A 24,607-nucleotide genomic window follows, 5' to 3' on the forward strand; every position below is an offset into this window, starting at 1 on the left:
ACTATTAATGATCTATAATAATCAAAATTTTAAGCCAACAGACACAATATTAATTTATAATTCAAAATGCATGTTCACATACGTGCAGCACGTCACATACTCACAGTCCATGTGATCTGAACACTGGAAGGGCTCAAGACTTCCAGTGTCTGTAGACGAATCTTCACCCCTCCTAAATCAATCTGCACATGTGCCTGGTCTTTTCCCTGACCATCTGGGCCATCTAAAAAATGTATACAAGACATCATGCATGCACATTTTTTTTTTTAAACCAGCCATCACACACACAACAGCAGAAACTATTCAAACCTTGTGTTCGGACTGGCTCAGAGATGGGGCTGGGGTCACTCAGGCCGTAGGAGTTGACCGCTCTGATGATGAACAGGTACACAGTATTGGGGTAAAGCCCAGACACTGTGTGCTTCTCCTGCCTCACAAGGTCAGCTACAGTTTGCCATGTGCTGCCCACTGACTGACTGGAATAACACACACAAAATGAACACTACACTTATTCACAAAACACATCTCCAGCTTTAAAAATAGAATGGATTAGCCATGTTCAAATCTGTTGATTGTACATCAATTGAATTCTATACTAATGTGCCAAGTTGCAGCTTACAGTTAGGCTAAAGAGCTATATTACAAGTACATATTGCATGCAATTATTTAAAATGAGTTTCTTTAATCTTTGTTATTGATGCCTTTTTATAAAAGGACTAAATCATTCAAGGCTGTGCTGCACTGTGCCTAACAACATCCCTTTCACTGTAGGAAAATCACTGTGAAGCTCATCCGTACACATAAAAGAAGTTATTAGAATTATGTATGGTTCAATTATACAACAGAGGATACGCATATTCAAAGAATTGTGATATTAGTGATTCTATTATGTGTTGGGGAAGCTACTTTGAAACTGTAGCTTTTCAAGTCAAACTATTCATAATTTAAACTATATTAAAGCTGCTCTTTAGTAGTAAAAAGTAGTTAGCTTACAAGCTACTAACAAAGACAATGAAGCAATATTAGGGAGCTTTATCAGATATAAATGTGGGGGTTTGAGGTCAGTAAGAATTGATTAAATGTGACAGAAGACATTTATAATGTTTCTGTTCCATATAAATGCTGTTCTTTTTAACTTTCTATTTATCAAAGAATCTTGAAAACAAAATATATTAAGCAGCACAACCGTTTTCAACATTGATAATAATAATTAACTTCTTACAATATTACTGTAGTTCATGTATTTTTAATCAAATAAACTCAGCCTTGCAGAGCAAAAGAGACTATTTAATCTTCCAGACACTCAAACTTTAAATATAATATACAATTATGATTTTATACAATTAAGTTTAGAGTTAATAAGAGCAGTATTTATTAATAAAGAAATCAATGTTATAACTTTAAAACTTAATACATACATTTATACTAAACACTAAACTAATAAAACTAAACAACAGCCGTTTAGCATACAGACAACATATAACTGAATAACAGTGTTAAATAACAGTATTTATGTTATGCTTTTGAACCAGTTCATTCAAATGAACCATCGGAATGAACTGACCCTCTAAACGAATCTGACTTCCCAACATGCTTTGAGAGATAGAGACGTTCTAGTAGAGTCTGTTTGTTTATTCCCTCAGCTTGGTCGGTTGCAAGGTTATGTGTAGAATATAAACAGTCAGGCAACACCGCTACTTGTCGGAAAAATAGCACGTTACTAGAAAACCAGCAGTATTTTAAAAACAGCTGAGCTATTGTCATGCAAATGAAAAATGTCGAATTTCTTGACTTGCTCACCAACACCGGTTCTAAAAGCTTCACTAGCAAACTGAATTGGACACATTGGCCTTTGTTAATTTGAAAAAATGAGCATGGAGCAGGGTGTGAAGGACAATGGAGAGATTCTGGCCTCGTCTCCATGCACCGTGAGCACATAAGGGCTTGCCCACTTGACTTCTCGGACTGTGCACACGACCCTGACCTCTCAACATAGCGAGCTGCAACATAAATCCGAGCTTCTCCTTAACAAGATGTCAGAGCAGAGCTAAATTATGACTAGGCCTCTACTCTCTGCCTCCCTGCTGCTCTCCTGGCGGGACAATAATAGAGCCTTCTGTTCATCTGACCTCTACAGAGCCTAGAGGGACAAGTTCTGCTGAATTCTAACTGCAGCCCCAGGGAACATCCAGCCTGGAAGAGAGCATTGCTTTACTCTCACTTCACCATAAACTTCCATTCGCTCTGACACTCTGAATGACGCCTCCAACTTACCCCGGCACAATAATGAGAACGTCTGCCACTCACTCAACCCATCAAGTCACTGGAGAGGGTGTAGAACCCCATTCCCCTTATATTTCTTTTAAATATGCAGCAGTGCATGAGACTTTAAATCCATGCAGGAACTGATTGAATGCATTTCCGAAAACGAGATAAAAGTGCAAAATTTGCAGTAGAGGAATGTTCCAGGCTCAGTGCAAGTTAAGTTGACATTGGCCCTCAGTTTGTAAACAAGCTAAAATCATACATAATGCACGCAGGGTCAGAAATTAAAGGTGGCTCAGAGGAAAAAAATGACCCTGAATTAAAAAAAAAAACATGGGGCAAGAAATGCTCCATAATGAGTTCCTTTGTTTTTCTCGTTTGTAACATCTGATATAGCTCTTACAATTTTATTCTAGGCCTAGTTATCCATAATATGACAGAAAATACGAGTTGATATTGATTTAGTTTTACTGGTAACACCCTAACATCCAATTATAAAACATATAAAAAGATGACAGAGTGATTTTATATGGTTAGAAATAAACACAACCTCATAAAGGTAAAAAAAAAAAAAATGCCCCTGAAAATCAAATCCAGGGGGCCAATATCGTCCGTTAATGGAAAATTGGATTTCTGACACTGAAAGTGTGTATAGTAATGCATTACAATGGAAGTCTACAGGGCAATGTCTTGCACTGGAATAAACCATCTCATGATGCACATAAAGATACTAGAGAAGGGTTGTTTACACTGAGAAAAAAAATCCAATAGGAATTACATATCCAAAAGTTTGTGGAAAAAAACCCCAAAAGGATGATTTATATATCATAGCTCATATAACACATTTTTCTATGAAAAAAAAAGAAAGCTGCACATTTCTACTTTTAAAAAAGTAGTTAAACTACTTAAACAAAACAAAGAAAAGCTATTCAAAAGTAGTACGTTTGTGTTAATGGTATCATACAAACCTGAAAGCCTCGACGATGTAGGAAGTGACAGCAGCTCCGCCCTCATGTGGGTTGGGCTGCCAAGTGAGAGTGACGCTATTCGAGGTCACATCTGTTACCACAGGCTTCTGTGGAGGACCAGGCAGCTGCAGGGACTGCGAGACCCGCGGGACGGAGGACGTTCCAGTCGCTAAACACAAGAAACAGAGTCAAATGTGACTGCCTGACTATTCCGTCAAGGGTGCATTCATGTCCAAGGACGTTTGACTGCGCATTGAAATCATCAGTACAACGTGTTCCTTGATGTGTCAGCCTTTTCAAAGTCTTATAAAGAGCTGTGTTACAGTGAAGAATGCTTGTATGCTACCTTTCACTGTCACGGTCCCACTCCAACTCGTCTCACCAGTGGAACTGGATGCGACACAGGTGTACGTTCCGGAGTCGGTCTCCTAGCAACAGAGAAGACAAAGTCATCTCTGAAAGACGACAAAGATAATTGCGAGCATGCAATGTTCTACGCTGTTCCTCCTCTCCAAATGATGCGGATCAAATGTATTGTTTCAGCCGATCAGTTTGTTTTCAGTTAGTTAGATGTCGTGACTTAGAACTCCTCTGAGATCCTTTTTGACATTCTCAACGCCTGTTTTATATTCTGCATACTGCAGTGTAATCTGTCAAATGTCTCAATTAAGATATACAGACCTGGTACCACAGATGGCATTCAGTTCATCGGAATGTTTTTGAAATCCGAAGCAAATAAAAGCTGTACGATACACAGCTGCTTCTCCTACATAAAATAACTTTTGAATGACAAAGTCTTTTGAACATTATTTACTATCAGCATTGAACAAATGTAGGAATTTAGGAACTAGCTCCCTTTCGGTATGAATTTTAATAGAACTGGCGACAGGAATTTGAATTTAGAACAACGGGAAAAGGAGTTTTATTGAATTGCAATTAACACAGAGACAGAGGAATATCAATAGTTCAACACAAGAATGTTGAAGAACTAATTATGCCTATTTATTATATACCCTGACAGGTGGAATACATTTTTCTCTAATTAGGCATTTTAATACTGTGAAACACATTTTTCACTTGCATTAGTTTTGAAACATAAAATCATAAAGTGCAACAAATTACAAAATAAATAGCCATCATTTTTGGAGTAAAATTTTGACTAAATTAGTGCATACTGGGAAATGATGTGTTGCTCCACTCTGGTCCATAAAAATTTAAGTTAATTTATTAAATTAAATAAACATAAAATTAAACACAACTATATTTAAATATTGATAATTAATATCAAATGTTTCTGTAACTACTCCATATGCTGTGTATGAAATTTGAATATAATTATGTATAATTATGTAATATCATAATATAATTATGTTAAATATTAATTTATATTAATTAATAATTATTATTACTACCACTTCTGAATGGCACACAACTTTTCGTATACTGTTATATGTTATCATATATGATGAATGATAGGCTTCAAAAGAGCTCCACAAAGTTATATTTGCAAATTAAATATTTCAGTCCTATATCTGATTATATGATAGGCTAATATATCTATTATGTCAAACACTATATCATGACAAGACCGATTTGCCTGCTTGTTCAGATGTATTGAACCCAGAGCTTTAAGTCCTCAGCTATTTTTCCACTGAACCCACTTGATGAATGACTGCCAGAATCAATTAAAACAAATCTTACTCTTTACTCCGATCTTGGAAGGAAACTGCAGATTAGTGTCACTTCCACTTTATCAGCGTAATTTTGTGAGCGTAATTACATTTGAGCTAAACGTACGCAGAGCTTCTCAGAGCGATCAAATCTGTTGGTTATTGATTTATGAACATTACGCGGCTAAATGTGTTTTGCATGCGTTGATGGAAACCCTGCCTCGAGTATAAGAAACGCTCAAGTGGACACCATTATTTCAGGTGTGCTTGTGAACGTCTCACTCGGTTTGAAATGTTTTCTCAGAGCCTCTCTGTCCAGGGAGATTTTGCCTTTCACAGCCCTAATCAAAGCAAACAATTCACATCTTTGTCTGAAGCGTCTGTCAAATACCTTCACACCGCTGATGTGTAAAGTGCCGTTTTCCATTAGGCTTATGTGAATGTCATCGCTCAGAACGCTTTGCCCGTCCTTCTCCCACCTGACGCTGGGGATTGGGCTGCCCATCACATGGCACTGGAGTAGGGCGCTGGAGCCTAAAGCGAGCGTCTGGTTGGCTGGACCCTGTCGGATAATTGGAGGGACGAGATCTGATGGCCCTGGAGGATAAACAGCAGAGTGTGTTTGTGAGGAGTGTGTTTGCATCTGTTCAGTTGTCTAATAGTGCCTCTGGCATCCAAAGATCAGCCTTACTTACTTGTATGGCTAGGAAAGCACAACTGGCAGTCAGAGTTAATCACACTTTGACAACACAATGGCAAAGAAGATGGAGATATTCTGGAATTGGGGTGATGGGTCAGGATGTTAGACTAGAAGAATACTGTGTTTCTTACTTTGTACAATTTGTCTTGTTTTCTAGTAAAAATATCTAAACATTCTTGAATCAAGATGCATTGATTTACTTGAGAGGCAAAATGACTAAAGATATTAAGGGCCAGATTTACTAAACAGGGCAAATCCCATAAAAGCACCCATTGGAGTGGAAAGTTCTGCGGGTGATCTACTGACAATGTGCAAATTAAAGAACACAGACACAACCGGATAATTTCCAGAATGACCAATGTAATCGATCAAGAGCAGCGCAAATCTGCGTAGGATCGCAAACGCACAATAAGATACAAATGCATTTGTGATAAGTAAAACGCAAAAAAATAATTGTCCATGCCTTTTCATTTCAAACATTTCACAAATGTAGTGTGAATTAAGCAAGTGTAATACAAGTCTATTAAGACTAGTGTCTTTAGTAAATCCTGTCATTTTGTTAACACCAAAAGAGGGTTTGCACTGATGCAAGCTGTTAGTAAATCTGTGCCCGGTTGCATAAAGCACCTTAAGTGAAATTTTCCCTCAAGTTCGCCCTTATGTTTCCCTTAAACCTAAGGGTGTTGCAGAAAAATACCCTTAAGTGTTACTTAACTGTTTTTTTAAGTGAAACGTCATAAACACTTAGAATTTCCCTTAAATGCTGTTTTTTCACTTAAATAATCCCTTAAAAAGCGTTAAGTGTTGCATAAAACCCCTTAACGGTCATTTCCCTAAGTATAACTTAAGGTTTGGAAATCGTTACCTTAAGAGTAACGCGGACAAAAAATAAGACGACATGGCTGAATTTATGGAACCAGCTGAAGATAATTATGTGCCAAGAAGATTTTTTAGGGATAGGGAGAACCCTATTGTTGCATGAATACCGTTTTGATCGACGCGCAATATTTGACATCACTAACAAACTAGACGGCGACCTTGACCGTGTCACAGATCGCAACCACTCTTTACCTACGGTGTTACAACTGCTTATAGCACTGCATTTTTTTGCAACTGGGAGTTTTCAGACGATAGTGGGAGATGTTTTCCACGTTCATAAATCGTCTGTCAGCAGAGTGGTTCACCGGGTTGCGGGGGCTCTTTCCCGCTTGTGTTAGTGTTTTGCGTATCTATGGCAACAACAGACTTTTATAACGTGAATCCAGGATCGCTGTCGTGAAACACTTAAATGTTTCCCTTACCTAAGATAATCGTTTAAGAGATTATATGCAACACCCTTAAGTTATTCTCTTAGGTAAGGGGAAATCGCCCCTTAAGTGTCATACTTAAGGGAAAAACTTAAGGTGCTTTATGCAACCGGGCACTGGCCCTAAGTCTTGTTTTTTTTTAAAAGTCATTACAATGAAGCATGTTTATGCTTAAAACAAGAAAAAAAAAATCAGTCAGTGGGGTCAAAAAGATATTGGCAGATATATATATTTTTTTTAGATATTTGAACTTGAAAATTAGACAAAAATACGCAGTAAGAAAAGCGTCAACTTGTTTATTAAAAAAATTTTTTTTTAGGGGGGTGAATCACGAGATACTGCAAAGTTTTTAAAAAGACATTTTAAAAGACACTCAACTTTTAGTGATCCCTAAAAGCACCATTAATTAAAAACAGGGTTCATGATTTAGGTAATATACACAGCAAAATTGAGAGCTGTGTTCACTGTGCGTTCAGGCTCAGTCGGTTTGTTAATACTAGGGGTTTTCTTCACAATTATCTCCGGAGACGCCATTTGCTGGGTGGGATGAACAGTAATCCCAGATACTCACCAGCTTCCACTTCCAGCAGAGCCTTGGCGAGGACACTTCCTGCCACGCTGATGGCCTGGCAGATATAGTGGCCTGAGTCCTCGGAGTGAACATCAGAGATGGACAGCTCTCCACTCATGGACACAGAATAACGGCCCGACTTGGAAGGAGGTTGGCCGGGGAAAAGCAGCATCTACAGCAGAGGACAGACTCTTGAGTTCACACCACACCGTGGGCAAAATACCCAGTGTACAGAGGCATTGAAAGTCTGTTTTACAAGTTACACATGGCCATGGAAAACAGGATTGTCTTTGTTCCTTTGAAGTGAAAGAGTTTGAATTTATTGTAATTAATAGTTTATTCTCATTTCCTCTGTTTTTACGTTTAGATTATATTTCTGTCATCCAACACTTAAAAAGTTAATATTTGAAAGCATGAATCATCATTTGATAACTGTTAATACTGTTAAATGTAATCTTTACAAATGTCAAAATTAATATAATTGTTCATACTGTACATAATGTTGTGATGCCTAAAATCACATATATAGCATTTAAAATAGTTTATTTTTCATTTATTTAGACAGGATTTTAAACATGTTAATACTCATTCGTCCATATACTTTAATACTCAATTCATTAACATCTGTTTATGCATCATGATCAAACAATGAACAATTTTTTTTAAGCATTTATTAACCTAGGTTAATGTTAATTTATAAATAAATAATTTTTCATTTTTTATTTATGTTCATGTCATATTACATTTACATAATACAAATCATACCGTGCCGTTCAAAAGTTTGGGGGTTTTGGCAAAAAAGTATTTTTGTTTTTAAAATCTCAAATATACAGTAAAACAGTAATATTGTAAATACAGTAATAACAGTTTTCTATTTGAATATATATATTTTAAAATGTAATTTTTCCTGTCTGTGATGGTAAAGCTGAGTTTTCAGCATCCTTACTCCAGTCTTCAGAGTCACATGATCCTTCATTCTAATATTCTGATTTGATGCTCAAGAAACATTTCTTATTATTGTGCTGCTAAATATTTTATAAATGTCTTACATATTATAAATGTCTTTACTGTCACTTTTGACCAGTTTAACGTATCCTTGCTGAATAAAACCCCTACAGCAACAACCCGCACCGGGGCCCCGGATACCCTAGCTATGGCCCTGTGTGTTATTAAATTATGATGCTGACTAACATACATGAACAACTCTAAAAAATCAAAGGCATTAAATATGGTGCCGATTAAAGATCTCATCTCCATCACGACTGCACATCAGCTGATTTGAGCGCTTGGCCATGAGTCTTTCTGGCAGTTTAATGCGCTGACCGAAGCTGCTTGCTCCTTTGTGGGACTTCAGTTAGGTTAACTCGGGTATATACATGATGGGGAATCCATCCACTTCTCTTAAGAGGCTTAAACTGGGCAAGTAATGGACTAAGGTGAAAAGGCCGCAGCGTAATCTGGAACACAGCTGCAAATGGTTTACAAACGTGAACACGGGGGACGTGCTATAAAATCCATTGCACAGGCAACACCCCAAATCACTCAAAAATGATGTGAGCCATCAAGGCTGAGTGGTCTTTAGCTCTCCACTGCACTGACGGAGGTCTATTTTTAGAGTGGAAACACGCTCCTGACTGCCATTACACTGAACTATGCGCTTTTGCTGGCTTATGGGAGCTGCTGACACCCGATGTTCCTCTGTGTCAAATTTTCTCTTCCTACTGTTTCACGAGTCTCTTCTTTTTCCCTCTTATGAGGCCCGACTCTCACCGGTGGTTTCCCATAATGGCTCTGAAAACACGCCGCCTTGTCAAAGGGCCCGGTTCCAGCAATCCAACGCTCTGAATCATCTCTTCAATGCAATCAGCAATACACAACTAATCAGCATCAACAAGGGTAAATATAATCATCGAGAGCCTCTAGACTTGTTTTCAAGCTCCGGCTAAGTTAATGAGTCACAGATAAACATGCTCTATGATGCAAATACAACATCTTTATATGAAGAGATCTGCCTTTGATCTCCAATCAGGCTTTTTAAACCCACGCATGACATACAGAGAAGTATTGGATTATTGACTGACAATGCTGAGCAATCTCATAAGATGAGTCGAAAATCATGTACAAAAGATTGTGTACTTGAACTATACAGTATGTACTTGACTATATACTGCATGAATTTCAAAGGGTAATATATTCTACACTGTACATACACTACCGTTCAAACTATTTTTTTTTTTTTGTCTTAAGCTCACCAAGGCAGCATTTATTTAATCATGTATAAATGTAATTTATTCCTGTGATGGCAAAGTTGAATTTTCAGCAGCCGTTTGGTTGGTTAGATCCTGTAGGCAGGAAAGCATAAGTTGCACACTCACCTGACTGCCTTCTTTCTGCCAGAAAACCGCTGGAAGGGGGTTTCCCTGGGTGCCACACTGAAAATTAACAGTCCGTCCTTGAACAGCGACTTGATCCAGGGGACGTACATCAATCTGCGGAGGCACTGAAACCATAGAGAACCGAATGGGACTAGTTAGAGAATTTGCAAATGCTTTATGATATTTCTGTATGTTTGTCATTTTTGCTACCGTTGTTTATACATATACTGGAGGAAGGATAAAAAATAATGGCAAATGGTGTTGGCAAAATAACACAAGCTGTATACACAGAGGAAAACTGTATTGCCCAGTAGTAATGCTGCCTTCACGTGCTATCGGAATATAGTTATAATCATTTGAAGCATATTGTATGTTTTATACACAGCGAAAATAGCATGACTGAAATTCCAGAATTGTCAGCTTGCTTATCTTAATCTTAATTTAATTAGCAATGAATGTTTATATGGTTGTCAATGAATGGGAGGCGAAATATCATTTTGGCTTTAATAAGACTGTCTCAATAAATAGGCAAGAATAAACATAGTGTCCTCCATGATTCCTGTTCTTTCAGAAAACTAAGCGCTTGAATGCAACAAGCTTGTAATCATAATTTTAGAAGTGGGAAGTCGTGAAGTACGTGAAGCCAGCATAAATCTACTAAATCAAAGAGATATTAATGATATTTTGTTTAGGTAACAAACATACACTATTATTCAAAAGTTTGGGGTGAGTAGATTTTTTACGAATAAATTAATACTTTTATTTAGCAAGAATGCATTAAACTGATCAAAAGTTACAATAAATACATTTATAATTGTACAAAAGATTTCTATTTCAAATAAATGCTGTTCTTTGTATTACAGGAATAAATTACATTTTAAAATATATTTAAATACAAATTAAAGTTTATTTTAAATTGCAACGGTATTACTGTTAATATTACCGTTTTATTGTATTTTTTGATAAAATAAATGCAGCCTTGGTAAGCATTAAAAAAAATATATAAATTTAATTAAATATTGTAAAACATTGTTACTGTCACTTTTGATCAATTTAATACATTCCTGCTGAATAAAAGTATTCAGAAAAAAAAAAACTCTACTTAACTAAACCCCAAACATTTGAACGGTGGTATATATCAGAAAAAATACAAATACAAGTACAAATTAAAATGAGACAATTTGTTGATATTCAGTACAGGTACAAAGCTATAAAATGAACATGGATAGCATAGAATTTCATAAGAAATATTATGAAATGGAAATTATTGAAGACTTTGGCATCTCAGCAAATGCCAATACAAGCAGTTTGTGGCATTGCTGAGAAACATTCTGAAAGTTCTAGAAGAGCTACGGCATTTTTCTCCGAAACATCTATGAAGTAGAAGACAAGCAAACGTCTCAGGGGGAGTCATTTATTTACACACTCTGTGTTGTTTTAGCACTTGATTCACTAAAGGAACCATGCTAAATGGTAACAACAGGCATCAACACCCTAAAATCAGTTTCCAATCCAAAAGGATACAGCAGACTACCGAGATTTGGCTTAATTTACTGGCATGGTAGTTTGCAGCTGTTTTGTGAGAAACACCTTTCAATTAGTTTTTTAAAATCTCATAGCTTTCTAGCAATTGTGATGTTGAAGACACATCATTAGTGATTTGCCTTTCCTGTGGGTGTCTCTGACGATTACGACTCGTACTTAAACTTGGTTTGATTGAATTGAGCCCTCACCAAATACCATCTATGAATAACCCACTATATGAAAAAATGAAGTGCTTTTTCCAGTATTTTAAATCACTTATCAGTGAAGTGCTGTCTTCTGTGGCTCATCAGCTCTGTGATTTGCACATTAGTGTGAGAGCCGTTGGATTAAAACATATAGTGTCTCCACTCAGCCCAGATTAAAGTAAGTAATTAGTTGTGACCGCAAAGTAGATTCCGATGCTGGAGTCCGTGGCTCATGCTGGGACAGCGGCGGATGAACGGTATTGAAAAACATCTGCTTTTAACGGCAATGTTTGAGGTGGCTACTGCTTGGTTTATCGCTCGGTAAGCCAAACAGAACCACCAGCGTTATCCAGCAGCCATTTCCCACAGACTTTTTAGCACGGCGCTGGGCTCAGAGCTGTGTGTCTTTGTTTAGATAACCAGACCGCTACCCTGCTGTTCAGAAACTTCACAGTAGGTTTGTACACCAGATTCAAGTGAGAGAGCGTGAAAGGCGGACAGGGAGAAAAGCGCGAGATCTGACTCATCCGTGTTGTTTCTCCATTTTCACATTTTTTTCTGATGGGGCTACAAGCTCCTACACAAATAACAGCTTATGACGAGAAGCCGACAAAGATCACTAAAACCGGAGGAGAAAAATAGTGTGTGGAAAAGTGGCTCTGGGCTAATGGAGATACTAAACGCTTCTGCAGGTGACAATTCCCATGCGACAGCATATCTTGTATGTATGTATGTCAGCTTTGGGGACTGAAATAATGAGTTAAAGAAATGCTTCTGTGTAGAATGCGATTCTGGAGCCTTAAAGGGACAGAAGATATTTGTAAAAAATGTCTCAGTGTTTATTTGTCCATACAATGAAAGTAAATTGGGTCCAATGGGAATATTGTTTTGCACCCTATTGACTTTCATTGTTTGGACAGAAAATACTTCTCCACAGTGCTCCACGGAAGAAAGAAATTCATTCAGGTTTGGAACCTCATAAATGACAGAATTTTCATCTTTTTGTGAATTGTCCTTATAGTTTAAAGTTCATCCAAAAAATGAAAATTCTGTCATTAATTAATCACCCTCATGTCGTCCCAAACCCATAAGAATTTGTTCATCTTCGGAACACACGTTTTTAGGGCCCGAGCACCGATGGTGAGAGGACCCTACTGGAATTGCTCCGTTTATTATTTTTATTATTTTCTGTCCCCCCCCACTGAAAGTCTATTCACCCAAACCTTCATAAAAAAAGATCGTAAAATAAATCCATTTGAATTGAGCAGTTAATCCAAGTCTTCTGAAAAGACATGATCACTTTATATGATGAACAGGTTTAATTTAGGATTTTATTCACATATTTGTACATATTTGGTAAATGGAATCTCAAGCATTCTGAAGGTGAACGAAAGTCTTATGGGTTTGGAATGACATGAGTCATTATCTGATGACAGAATTTTCACTTTTGCGTAAATTATCCCTTTAAAAGCCGCAGAATTAAAACCCACCATTTCCTGTTTTTAATACAGGGCACATTTGAGATGATCCAGTGAACGAGGATGCGTTTGACTCACGACTCATCCAGTAGGCATTTTGTTGTTGGGCTTGGTAAAAGCTCTCATGCACATGACCGCTCATCGTGTACACTTGTCTGATGAGTGTAAAAACAGCAGATGTGTGTGGTCAGTCGTAATCTTCAGCGCGTTAAGTCACTGATGCCGTGGCTTTGCTCCCTGGTATTTTGGGAAAATGTTAGGCTAGAAGGCAGCAAACATCTGCTGAAAGGATCAGAGAAGACAGCTTTCTCCTGACAGCCACAGGCCCTGTCAATCTCATATGAGCACAGGTGTTCTCATAACACCACACAGGAAATGAACGTTGACAGACTGAATACATAACTATTGGGGCTTTCGCACCGGGTTGTTCTAGGAACTAAGTTCTAGGAACTAGCCACTAGGGTGGTTCCCTGAGAAATAAATGTTCCCGTAGGGCAATTTGCGATTCTCATTGCGGTTTCATTTTCCACAGTGGGGCTGATAATGGCCTCTCTTTCGGAATCAGTATCAATATATCGATACCTCAGTATCGATACGCCCATCCTTATCTTAGAACTAAAATCGTTTCCAGTTCCTGCGGTGCGAACACACCAAAAAACGTCTACTTCCGCCATTGGTTCTAGAAACTATGAAAAGGTTCCTCTGGTGCGAAAGCCTCTTATGTTACTTAACTAAGTTCCCGAAAAGAAAATGTTACTGTGTATTAAGTTAACATATGGGACTGATGATCAGGGCTGCGTTTCCCGAAACCTATTTAACGCTACGTCGTTCTTAAGTTACACCTTAAGCTGTACCTTATTGTTAATAGGTGTTTACCGAAACGCTTCTGGACCACTCTTAGCTTTACCTTATCACTGTTGCAGGTCTATATAAGAATATACAATTCTAAAGTTTTAATACACCCAGACAGTGTTCAATTATTCTAATTCAAGTGTTTTCATGCAAAGAATAAAATTGTCATTACACTGATTGTTGTTAGATTTTTAATTATAATATTATAATTCAATTACTGTAATTATATTATTCAAAGTTACATATTAGGCCAGTGAAAGCTGTCAGTTAAGTCCTATTCGGACGCTAATTGTTTCTCATTGGCTCGTAGGGGATTTTAAACATTTCCATGTCGGTAAGTCAGTGATTTTATTACCCCCCCCCCCGAATCCATAATATAATTTTTTTTCTCACCTAACCCGCGTAAAAAATCCCTGGCCAAATGACCAACTGTTTTTTGGGTGATTTAATTGCCGTCTAAATCCTCATCTCTGCGTTTACAAGAAGAAATTCAAAACTCACTGTTTAAATCCTTTTTGATCACTGCCGAGCACCGTACGTACAAGATGTACACTTGTATTACAGAAATGCTGGAAAGTATTTACAAGAACAATATTTCGCAGCTCCACCTCAGCGAACAAAAAATGGGAAAGAGAATAAAGCACGTAAAAAATTGAAATGGTTATTGTGGCAGCAATATATGATAAAATTTTAAAATATGTAGACTAGGCTATTATAGTTTGGATTAAGAATGAAATGTAGATAAGGTGAGACTTTCGTCTCAGGGGAAGAGGGGGAAGTCAAATGTTAATTTCCAGCAAGGTCCTTTGTCTCATAGACCAGGCTATCTCTCCAACCAGTTTTTCCAGTCTTACAATAATATCCCACGAGTCCTAATAAATACAATTTCAACTATTTCTGAATTGCTTCATTTATAAAGAAAACCGCTTTCTCACATAATGCAGTGAATTAACCCCTGCACGAGAGAATAATTGATTCTCGAGCCATCGATACCAACTAATTCAGCACCATCGCCACGGACAGCGCCTGGTAACGTCGCACATAAGAAGATATATCTTAAGCAGCTTCCTATGGTATGGTTCGGGGAACACGCCTAGAAATGGTATACCTTTAGTTAAGTTATACCTTAAGAGTCTCCGTAGCACGCTAAGAGACATCGTTATCGCAGCCCAGGTCCAAACTTAACATTCGCCAAGAGTAAAAACAGCTTTGGAAAGTAAATGAAACAAGTTACTCAAAGTGGCTGGAGACTTTTGCATAATACTGCTGAATAAAGCATTTGTAAATCTGTAAGAATTACAGCCACATAAGTGGAATATTTTTCACGTTAATCCACAAAAAGAAAACGTGAAGAGTAAAATCCTGATATTTGTGACAGATGCAGTTCTACTGAGAGAAGGATACTTCCTCATGTCATAAGTGATCACTAAAAGAGTGACAAAAAACAACACATTGGGATTTTGTTCCTCATATTTTAGTGTTGGTGGGTTAATGTAAGGAATATTCCACATACAGTAGTGTTTGTCACAAATATGCTAGAAAAAAACCTGCAAATTTTCTGATTTTACTCGCCATTAACAGGAATGACAAAAGTAATTTTGGATCGAAATGTATAATTATTTTGTGTAACTGCTAGTAAAATGTATTATTTTAATGGCTTTTTTTCTTTTATTGATTTAGACAGTGAGAGAGAGGAAAGGATGAGGAAGAATGTGTGGGAACAGGATCAATAAAAGTCCCAAATCAAAATGCAGCATGGGTACCATAAACTAATGTGGTAAAGCATGTGGACTAATTCATTAAAAAAGCTCCTATATTTTAACCTCTATTTTACACCATTTTTCAATAATCTGAGATGATGGCACATCACCTAAATTCAGTCTCAAAATCCTTGCAGCTTAACTTGTAGAGGATGATGCAAGTTCGATATCCAGGTAATACTGGCTACTGATACAATGTTCTGCTTAAATGAATTACAAGTTGTTTTAAATAAATGTATCTGCCAAATACATGAAAATAAATGTAAAATTTGCTTAAAGCAATCACTTCAGTTATAAAATGTAGTAGTCTCTCTCTTTTTTAAAACGTTTGAATGTTCATGTTTCAATTATATAAATGTTAAGCGGCTGCTTATTTTTTTTTTTAGCTATAAAATCCCCATTAATCTAATGGCAGAATCATAGTAATGACTTAAAATGTCTTTTTGAAGCATTCACACACACACTATGCAAAGCAGCGGACATAAAACAGCCTGCCTTTGCCACCCTCGTGAGATGTGGCAGCATGCAGTGAAGAGGAAGGAAAGGTTGGTAAGGATGAAATGATGAAGGGCAACAAAACATCAAGGCAAATGAGACAGAAAATTCACAAATGAAACATCAAGAAAATGGCCCTGAGTCAGAAAATGGAGAGAGAGAGAGAGAGAGAGAGAGAGAGAGAGAGAGAGAGAGAGAGAGAGAGAGAGAGAGAGAGAGAGAGAGAGAGAGAGAGAGTAGTAGGCAGAAGATGGAGGCAGAGTTGCTTGGTCTCATCTTAATTCAGACTGGCAAAATAACTGGAGGATGAATTGAATCAGGTCTGCTACAGCTGCTTCCCCCGGCTTGTGCCAGTTAGACTCCCATCCAGTTCTTTCTTGCTCAGTCTTTCTCTCTCTCATCTCTACACACACTCAAACACACATTTTTCCACGTTCTATTAACACTGCCTCTGCACTCCGGCAGTTTGCTAAAGCACACCGTCTCTCTATAACAGCTGTCAGATAGTAATCCACATGCTTTAACATAAGCTCCACATAGTTCCTCTGTTCCAAAACATAGTGATCCACCCAAGTAGAAAATTCTGCCTTTATTTACTCACACTGATGCTGTTCCAAACCTGTATGAGTTTCTATCTTCAGCAGAACACAGAAGAAGATATATATTTTGAAGAATGTTTCAACTGTTTTTGTCCATACAATGAAACTCAAAGTTCAAAACAACCTTTGGTCTCTATTAGGCTTGGGTATCATTTGAATTTTAGTGATTCCAATTACGATTCTGCTTATCGATTCCAATTAGGTAAAAAAAAAAAAGTGAAATATTTAGATATCAAACATATTTATTCTGTCTTTTGCAAAAGTTTTTGTTGCAGCTGACTACCATGAACAAAAAATCAGCAGCCTAAAGAATGCTTACACAAGGAACCGTGTGACTGTTTACGAGGATATTTTGACATAACTTTGTGTGCATTTGTCCACTCAAGTGCAAGAACATGCGAATGAGGAACTCAATTGAGTATTTGCGCACTATATGAGAATTGTTTTTTTGTGCGCAAGTGCTGAAATGAGTTCTCTTTCATGTCTTCTTGCGCTTGAATGGTTAAAAATCACATTAAAAGTAGTGAATGTCTGTCCATTCTAAGTATTTTTTATACGCATTTCAGTATTGTGTTGTTAGCTTAGCAGCATACTAACGTCAATTGTGAATTGAGTCTCTCACTACCTGTGTTGTGCTTTGTATTGCTGCCACTTCCATGACAGTTAGGATTCCACCTTAATCTTAAAGTATACTTTGGTTTTATGTGTATGCTAGGGTATGGGTGCAGTGCGAATTGCGTACATCAGCATACTTCGTGCAATAACAGCCCGAAATGTCTAACTGTATGAGCAGCTCACACATGCGGAGATCCCTGTGCCCTAATATGCCTAGTTCCATACTATATAGTAGGCAAAAAACAGTGTGTGAGCCAAGTATGAAGTATGTCTGAATCATAGTATTCATAAAACATTAGGCAAAAAGTACTCGGATGACCTATTACTTCCATCTAAATTCTGAAGCGCGCAACCAACGGACACTTTACTATCCCAAGAGGCAATGGGAGAGGATTTGTCAGTGTAAAGCAGTATAGCAACGCAACTTGCGCTGCAGGTCACATGACAACGCAACATGATTGATGTAGTATGTCCAAATTTAATTCATACTGAACACATTCATACTATATAGAATGTAATTTTTTAATGGTCATGAATTAAATTACATGTAGTGCTGTGTCAAAAATCGCATACTGTGTGTTTATTATGCCAAACGTTCATGTCAAAACTGGGCTTCACTGTCAGCTGCCTATGTAGGCAATGAGGCAGTTCACTAGGTAGAATAGAGCTAACATTTAGGCAAGCAACAGAGGAGCTGATAAACTCTTCCATGTGACTTCACACAGATCAGACTGATTGCGGCTGACAGGTTCAAATGGCTGCGGTGAGGTCTGTTTAATGGAAATGAGCAACCACATATGCATAAAGCTAAGAATATCCGTTTGCTTCTTTGTGATTCTATATTTCATGTGCTCTGTGATGTGTCGACACACATGTAAAAGGCTGAGAATGAAGGCTTACCATGGACCTGCAGCACGGCGGAGGCTTCGGTTTTGCCCACGCTGTTTTCGGTGACACACGTGTAAGTGCCCTCGTCCTCTGCTCTGACCCTCATCAGATGAAGGCTGTTGTCACCACGGATCTCAAATCTATTCAGCCGAGAGGGTGAAAAGAGACAATGGTTGTCCGTAAGGAGAGCAGATTGAACAGTCATCACACCTTTCTCCTACACCGTGTCTACATCCTTCCACTCTCTGAGAGGACATTTCTGTGTAATTCCATCATATATGCCATATATCTCATCTAGTATGAGATGATGAGATAACCCTTATCACCCCCATCTGCTGCCGACAAATTATTACCTCAAAAATGTGAAACTTAAAGGGTTGGTTAATACAAGGATATTTTTTTTAATATAACTCCGATTGTGTTTGACTGAAAGAAGAAAGTCATATACACCTAGGATGGCTTGGGGGAGTGTAAATTATGGGATCATTTTCATTTTTGGGTGAACAAACCCTTTATTGTTGATTATATCATTTTCATTTAAATATATGTACATATAATTTTCATATTGCATATTGCAAATAACATTATTTAGCAAGTTATCGCATATCTCATTGTTCTTCAATATCGTACTTGCAGCCCCACTTTATATGTGAATAAAAGCCCAAATTAAATCCGTTCAGCATATAAACATCAATCAGCGCACATACAGTACATACAGTAGAGCTCATCAAATATGGTAAATGGAAGCTCAACTATACTGTCTGACAATGTCTTTATGAACTTATGAGCTTCATTAAATTTTAGTGGAATGGACTTTCAATAGTGTGACAGAAATCTGATCTCTCATGTTTTTTATTAAAAACATGTTCATTTGTAAGGGTTTGGGACGACACGCGGGTAAGTAAATGACAGAATTGTAATTTTTGGATGAACTATCCCTTAAATGTTTGTTGTATGTTGTTGTATAATGCAATAATACATTTCTCTTCAAATGTAGTATGTATATAAGGTTCCATCAAGGATGCTTATTGAGCTTTCTCCTTCTCTAACTGAACTATAACGGAAAAAAGCATCACAAATGTTTGTAAGCAGTCTTGCCTCCCCCGTGGTAGTTCTCCCTCGTCTCTGTTCCAGCGGACAGTCGGAGCCGGGTCTCCATGTACCTCGCACAAGAAGTCAACGGTCTCCTCAGCCAAAACGATCTGATTCACAGGTCTGCGGATGAACACTGGCCTCTCTGCTCCCACAATCACACAGACAAATCACACTGTGCTTATTTTCACCCTTTTGTCAAACAAACAACAACAACAAAAATTGAACTTGCCAGGAAATTGAACTTACCAAAAACAACGAGTTCGGCTGGATCACTGTCTCTCTCGCCCACCATATTGGTGCCCACACACACATACATGCCTGCGTCACTTTTCCGGGTGTGAGAAATCATCAGCTTACCACCACGCATCTGAAGAAAAAATAAATAAAAATAATATCATCATTTAACTTCGACAAATGTGTACACATACAGTACATGACATAAATACTTATTTCAGAAGCCTAATAAAAGCCTGGTTTTATTTTAAATGGTTCTGGTCGCCTTATGGGCCCCACCATTTTGAGTTTCTTTCAGTAACCAGCTAAATGTTATTTTAGTATTATTTATATATTGAATTAGCTTTTCTTTTTATATTTTCATTTTAACCTTTAGTTACCTTTAATAAACTTTAGTTACCTGTAATTTATTTTTATTTTAGTAATTTTAGTACGAATTTAACATATTTATTTCAATTAGTTGCCAAAGGAACACTTACATTTTTTTTTCATTTCTACATTTTTAATCTTATATTTATATTTAATTTGAGCCTTTTTATATTAACAAACACAATTTTTAATGGTTTTAGTTTTAGTTAACAACACTGACATAAACATAAAAAATTGCTAAAGTGCACCTTTCTTTTACACACACTCTGAAACTCACGAGTGATGTCACTTGTTGGTGGGGAACTGGACGTGACTAAGTTCACTGATTTATGTTCCAATCGATGCTGGTTGCAGAGTAGAGTGATGTCACTGCTACACTACAACCTAATCATCACTCCTGTGCCAACATTGCACTTTCTGCTATTGACTCACAGAGATCCTGCCGTCCTTGTCATTGACACGGACATTGTTCCTCTTCCAGGAAACAGTGGGCTCGGGGTGACCCCTTGGAGGGACGCACTCCAGTACAGCAGGCTCTCCGGCTGCCACCACCACGTCATTGGGAGGCTGGCGGAAATCATCCCTGAGAACTATGGGAGATTGAGACAAGGGTTAGCTCTATGTTGTGTTGTTTTTGTTTGTGCTCCCCTGTGTGAGTTGTTTATTCATGGATATTCATTGAGGAACTTGGGAACTATGAGTCAGAGATGAATGAGGAGTCTTCGCTTTTTTTCTCAGCTCCTGTCCTCAAATCTCCTGTGCTCTTTCCTGCATGTAATGCCTTGGCTTTCTCATCTTATCAATTATAAAGTGTTTTCATGACAACATATTCACATTAAAATACAGCTAAATAATTGACCAAAGGAAAAAAAGAGACATTACATGACTGGGGGTCTGTTCCAAAACCTAGTGAGCTGCCTAATATTTACATTTGCCTACCATTTAAAAGTTTGGGTTCAGTAATTAATAAATAAATAAAAAGTCATTAAATTGATCAAAGGTGAACAAAGTAATTTATAACGTTACAAAAGAATTCCATTTCGAATGAATCTTGTCCTTTTGAATTTTCTAGCTGTTTTTAACACTGATAATAGTAATAAATGTTGAGCAGCAAATCAGCATATTAGAATGATTTCTGAGGGATAATATGACACTGAAGACTGTAATAACGTCTGCTGAAAATGGAATTGTAATTACAGTTCACAATATTAATGTTTTTACTCTGTTTTTGATCAAGTAAAGCCTTTGTGGGCATAAGGGAGTTTTTTCAAAAACACTAATAATCTTACCGACCCCAAACTTTTGAACGTGCATAAGCAAGAACCTCATAAGTGACCAATATGGAGTGCTCTAAATAGGCAGCAACTCTGTGTGCCACACAAATAGTGCTCTGCATGAGAGATTCGACACAAAATTGATGTCAATAGAGTCTGGTATTAGCCTGTTGCTAATCTAACAACACAATTCAGAAATAAGCATAAAATACATAGAACCCACATTTACTGTATTTGGCTATTTTAGTAAAGAACTAAAGCTACACTAAAACCAACATTTAACTCGCGTTTACTCAGAACTGTTTACGATAGAGTTTGACGTTAGCATGTTTGCTAACCAAACAATCAGTTTGTCAGACTGCCTTGCTGCAAATGTTATGTAGCAGCTGGACCTATCAGACACAATTATTAATTATATTTAATTAATTATCCAACAAACAACAACAAAACTAGGTGCCAAGATGTCTGTGACAACTCCCAAAGGCAGAACAGGCCCATGGTTACCATGGCAACAAAGACAAACCAGCACAGATAAGACAGTTTACCAACCAAAGGAATGTAGAGAGAATCCGCTCTCAATGGCATTCCCTATTAAAACAGACACATGAGCCTCCTAAAAAAGGACTTTCCATTAATTTATAGACAAACCTTTCTATGAATGAACAAGCATATTCCCAGTATATTGTGTGTATTATCACTGTTACGGTTTTATGCATGCCTTATGATATTATACAATTAGATAATGTAACCTTATTGATATCATGGTTCATATACAAAATCCTTGTTTAGTTTTCTTACCCATTGGTGTATATCACCTCCTCATAATGTGCATTGTATGCTTGATATTTTAACTCTTTCCCCGCCATTGACGAGTTATCACGTGTTTAATGAGAAAACACTCCCCCTGCCATTGATGAGTTTTTACGGCTTTCCGTGTTATCATTGTTATAAGGTAGGGGTGTTATTACGCATCTCCTGAACGAGTACAGTATCTCCTGGTCAAAACACAGGCAAAAAAAACAAGCAGAAACGTGCGATCACATCTGTAAGCAGATGCATATGAAAAATAATCCGATCATCAACAATAATGAAAAACATTTAAATGAAAATGGCCTAATCTTATCGATTAAAATGTCGATCAAAACAAGATTTTCTCAGCTTTTTGCTTTTTTTGTTGCTTTTTTTAATGAAACTTACCCACATTTAAGTGTTGGTAAAAAAAGAATGCATGAAGCTAAATAAAACAGTTTTTTGTTGTTGTTTAAAAGCAGAGGGTCTGTTATTTCTTTTGATATATTGCATGTTCAGATATTCATACAAGACAATATTCTGAGGGCCATGAACGTTTTGTGAAAATGACCAAAAATGCTGGCGGTAGCTGGCAACTTTAAAAATAAAATAAAAAATGCTGCCAGGGAAAGAGTTAATAGGGTTGCAAAGGGGCTGAACATTTCTGGTAAATTTCCAAATAATCCTGAAAAATTTCCAAAAATTCTGCAACCCTATATATTAATCCGAATATAAAGGGACACAAATCTGCCAGCCCACTCGGATCAAGCACATAACTAACAATTCCTGACTCAACCCAGATGAACCGGACTGAAACTTCACTACCATCAAACTATCAAGACTGTCTTCTGAGACTGCATATCTGGACAGTCGTTCAACTCGTTCTGAGGAATACTGTATCCAGTAAGAAAGAGTTATTTTTCTGTGGCCAAGAAAAAAAGCTTCCTGAAATTTGTTAGACGATTAATACTGAGTGTTTGCTAATAAGCATAAAACTATGTAGCACAATCAAATAATTTGTACAAGTGTTCCTTTTCTAAATAGTCTAAACTTTTATTTATTTCAGTATTGAATGAATTATATTTCTTGCATTTTGCCATCTTGGATTTGTTTTTCCACCTACTTTGCCCCACAGCATTCTGGGTTGTCTTTCTGTAAAAACTAGTGTGATGTTGCCTTAGAATTTAGCTAACACAAGGTATCTTATGGTGCATTCAAGTCATGCTGAAAGATCGTATTTACAAGTTCAATGCACATGGACACTATGGATTTTCTTTCTTTTTTTTCTTGAGTCACCGAGTTGTCAGTTGGGAGCATGTCAGTGAGAAACATGGTGGAAGCAATGGATGCAGCATCTGTAGTTGATGGTAAATTAGTTGAATTCAATGAATTTATTTTTTAATTTAAAATAAAACTATCTAAGTTGTATATACAAAATATGATAGTATAGTTCAATTAGCCTACTTTATAATATAATAATTCAGTTTACAGCACCTTAAATTGAATGAAAATAGAACAAAAACACACCTGATCTGCACACATTCTTGCTGTATTTAAAAAAGTGACGATACACTTAGCTCACGAGAAGAGACGATACACGATGTAGAGTTCACAAGAATATGAGTATATTACATATTTTTTTATAGATTTTAACACTATTTTTAAGAAACCTTCAAAGACTAAATATGACTGGAAAGTTTTATTCGACTGAAAGACACAAAATGCAAAACAATGCAGGTGCATTTTGAAATGTATTAACTAACCTAGCGCTGTCACAAATGATTATTTTGGTAATTGATTAATCAGTCAATTATTTTGACGATTAACCTGGTAATCTGATATGTTTTGTGGTCATAAAACCTACATAAAAAATAGCCTTTAAAATGACTTAAAATACATATCTAATAACAATGAAGCAATAATAATTGATTCAAATAAAGTAAAGCAAGTACTCATATGATTTTATGAACAACAAGGTTACATAAGTAATGTGTGTAATACATAATGTAATCATATTTAACTTATGCACATTATGTATTATAACAAGTGCCTGCAGAGGGTGCAAACGGCCTGGTGATTATTGTTGTCACACTTTACAGCATGACCAAATCCTTGTTTAACATTGGCCAAACAACATTTAATTCAAATGTCCATTATCTTTAATATTTGGTCACTTCTTTAGGATTGAGCTTCAATGCTTGAACAAGAACATGGACATCAAAACATGCAAACTCAGAGCTATCGGGTTTAAACTTTTATTTTGAAATTGCGATAAACAATTCACATATTTAGAAATGTATTGGTGTATTTGAAAGCTAATTCTAGTTTCATATCAAAAGCAACCTGCTCTGTTTTGTCTGTCAGCGCGTTGTCAGTGTCCTCTTTTCTCTGCGATGTTTTTCACTGCGTGAGAAAATGGACGTGTGGCGTGAGAACAGCCCTGCATACGTGATAGTTGGTAGCCCTGCAAACACTGTGAAAGGTTTTACCGGAAACTCAACTCTGTCATCTTGTCTAAAAATATCACGAGATCTCATGGCACGACCAAGAGGACTCGCCGTCTTGTTCTGACC

At 37.1% G+C, this 24,607-nt stretch overlaps 1 protein-coding gene across 8 annotated transcripts in view; it reads right to left on the reverse strand.

The window, feature by feature from the left end:
• The window catches only part of LOC306997947 (roundabout homolog 2), a 59,526-nt gene that overhangs the window by 10,124 nt on the left and 24,795 nt on the right, over positions 1–24,607 (reverse strand). For all 8 annotated transcript variants that reach the window (XM_079611588.1, XM_079611586.1, XM_079611587.1 and 5 more), the window contains exons 3-13: positions 20,404–20,561; positions 19,615–19,735; positions 19,372–19,510; positions 18,286–18,413; positions 9,857–9,981; positions 7,482–7,653; positions 5,295–5,500; positions 3,580–3,661; positions 3,234–3,402; positions 310–476; positions 105–223 (exon numbers count right to left, since the gene is read on the reverse strand). In XM_079611588.1, the coding sequence (XP_079467714.1) occupies positions 105–223; positions 310–476; positions 3,234–3,402; positions 3,580–3,661; positions 5,295–5,500; positions 7,482–7,653; positions 9,857–9,981; positions 18,286–18,413; positions 19,372–19,510; positions 19,615–19,735; positions 20,404–20,561 (1,586 nt within the window). The remainder of the gene's footprint in view (positions 1–104; positions 224–309; positions 477–3,233; positions 3,403–3,579; positions 3,662–5,294; positions 5,501–7,481; positions 7,654–9,856; positions 9,982–18,285; positions 18,414–19,371; positions 19,511–19,614; positions 19,736–20,403; positions 20,562–24,607) is intronic.

The sequence above is a fragment of the Phoxinus phoxinus genome (genome assembly GCF_949152265.1).
Source record: "Phoxinus phoxinus genome assembly, chromosome: 4".
NCBI lineage: Eukaryota > Metazoa > Chordata > Actinopteri > Cypriniformes > Leuciscidae > Phoxinus > Phoxinus phoxinus.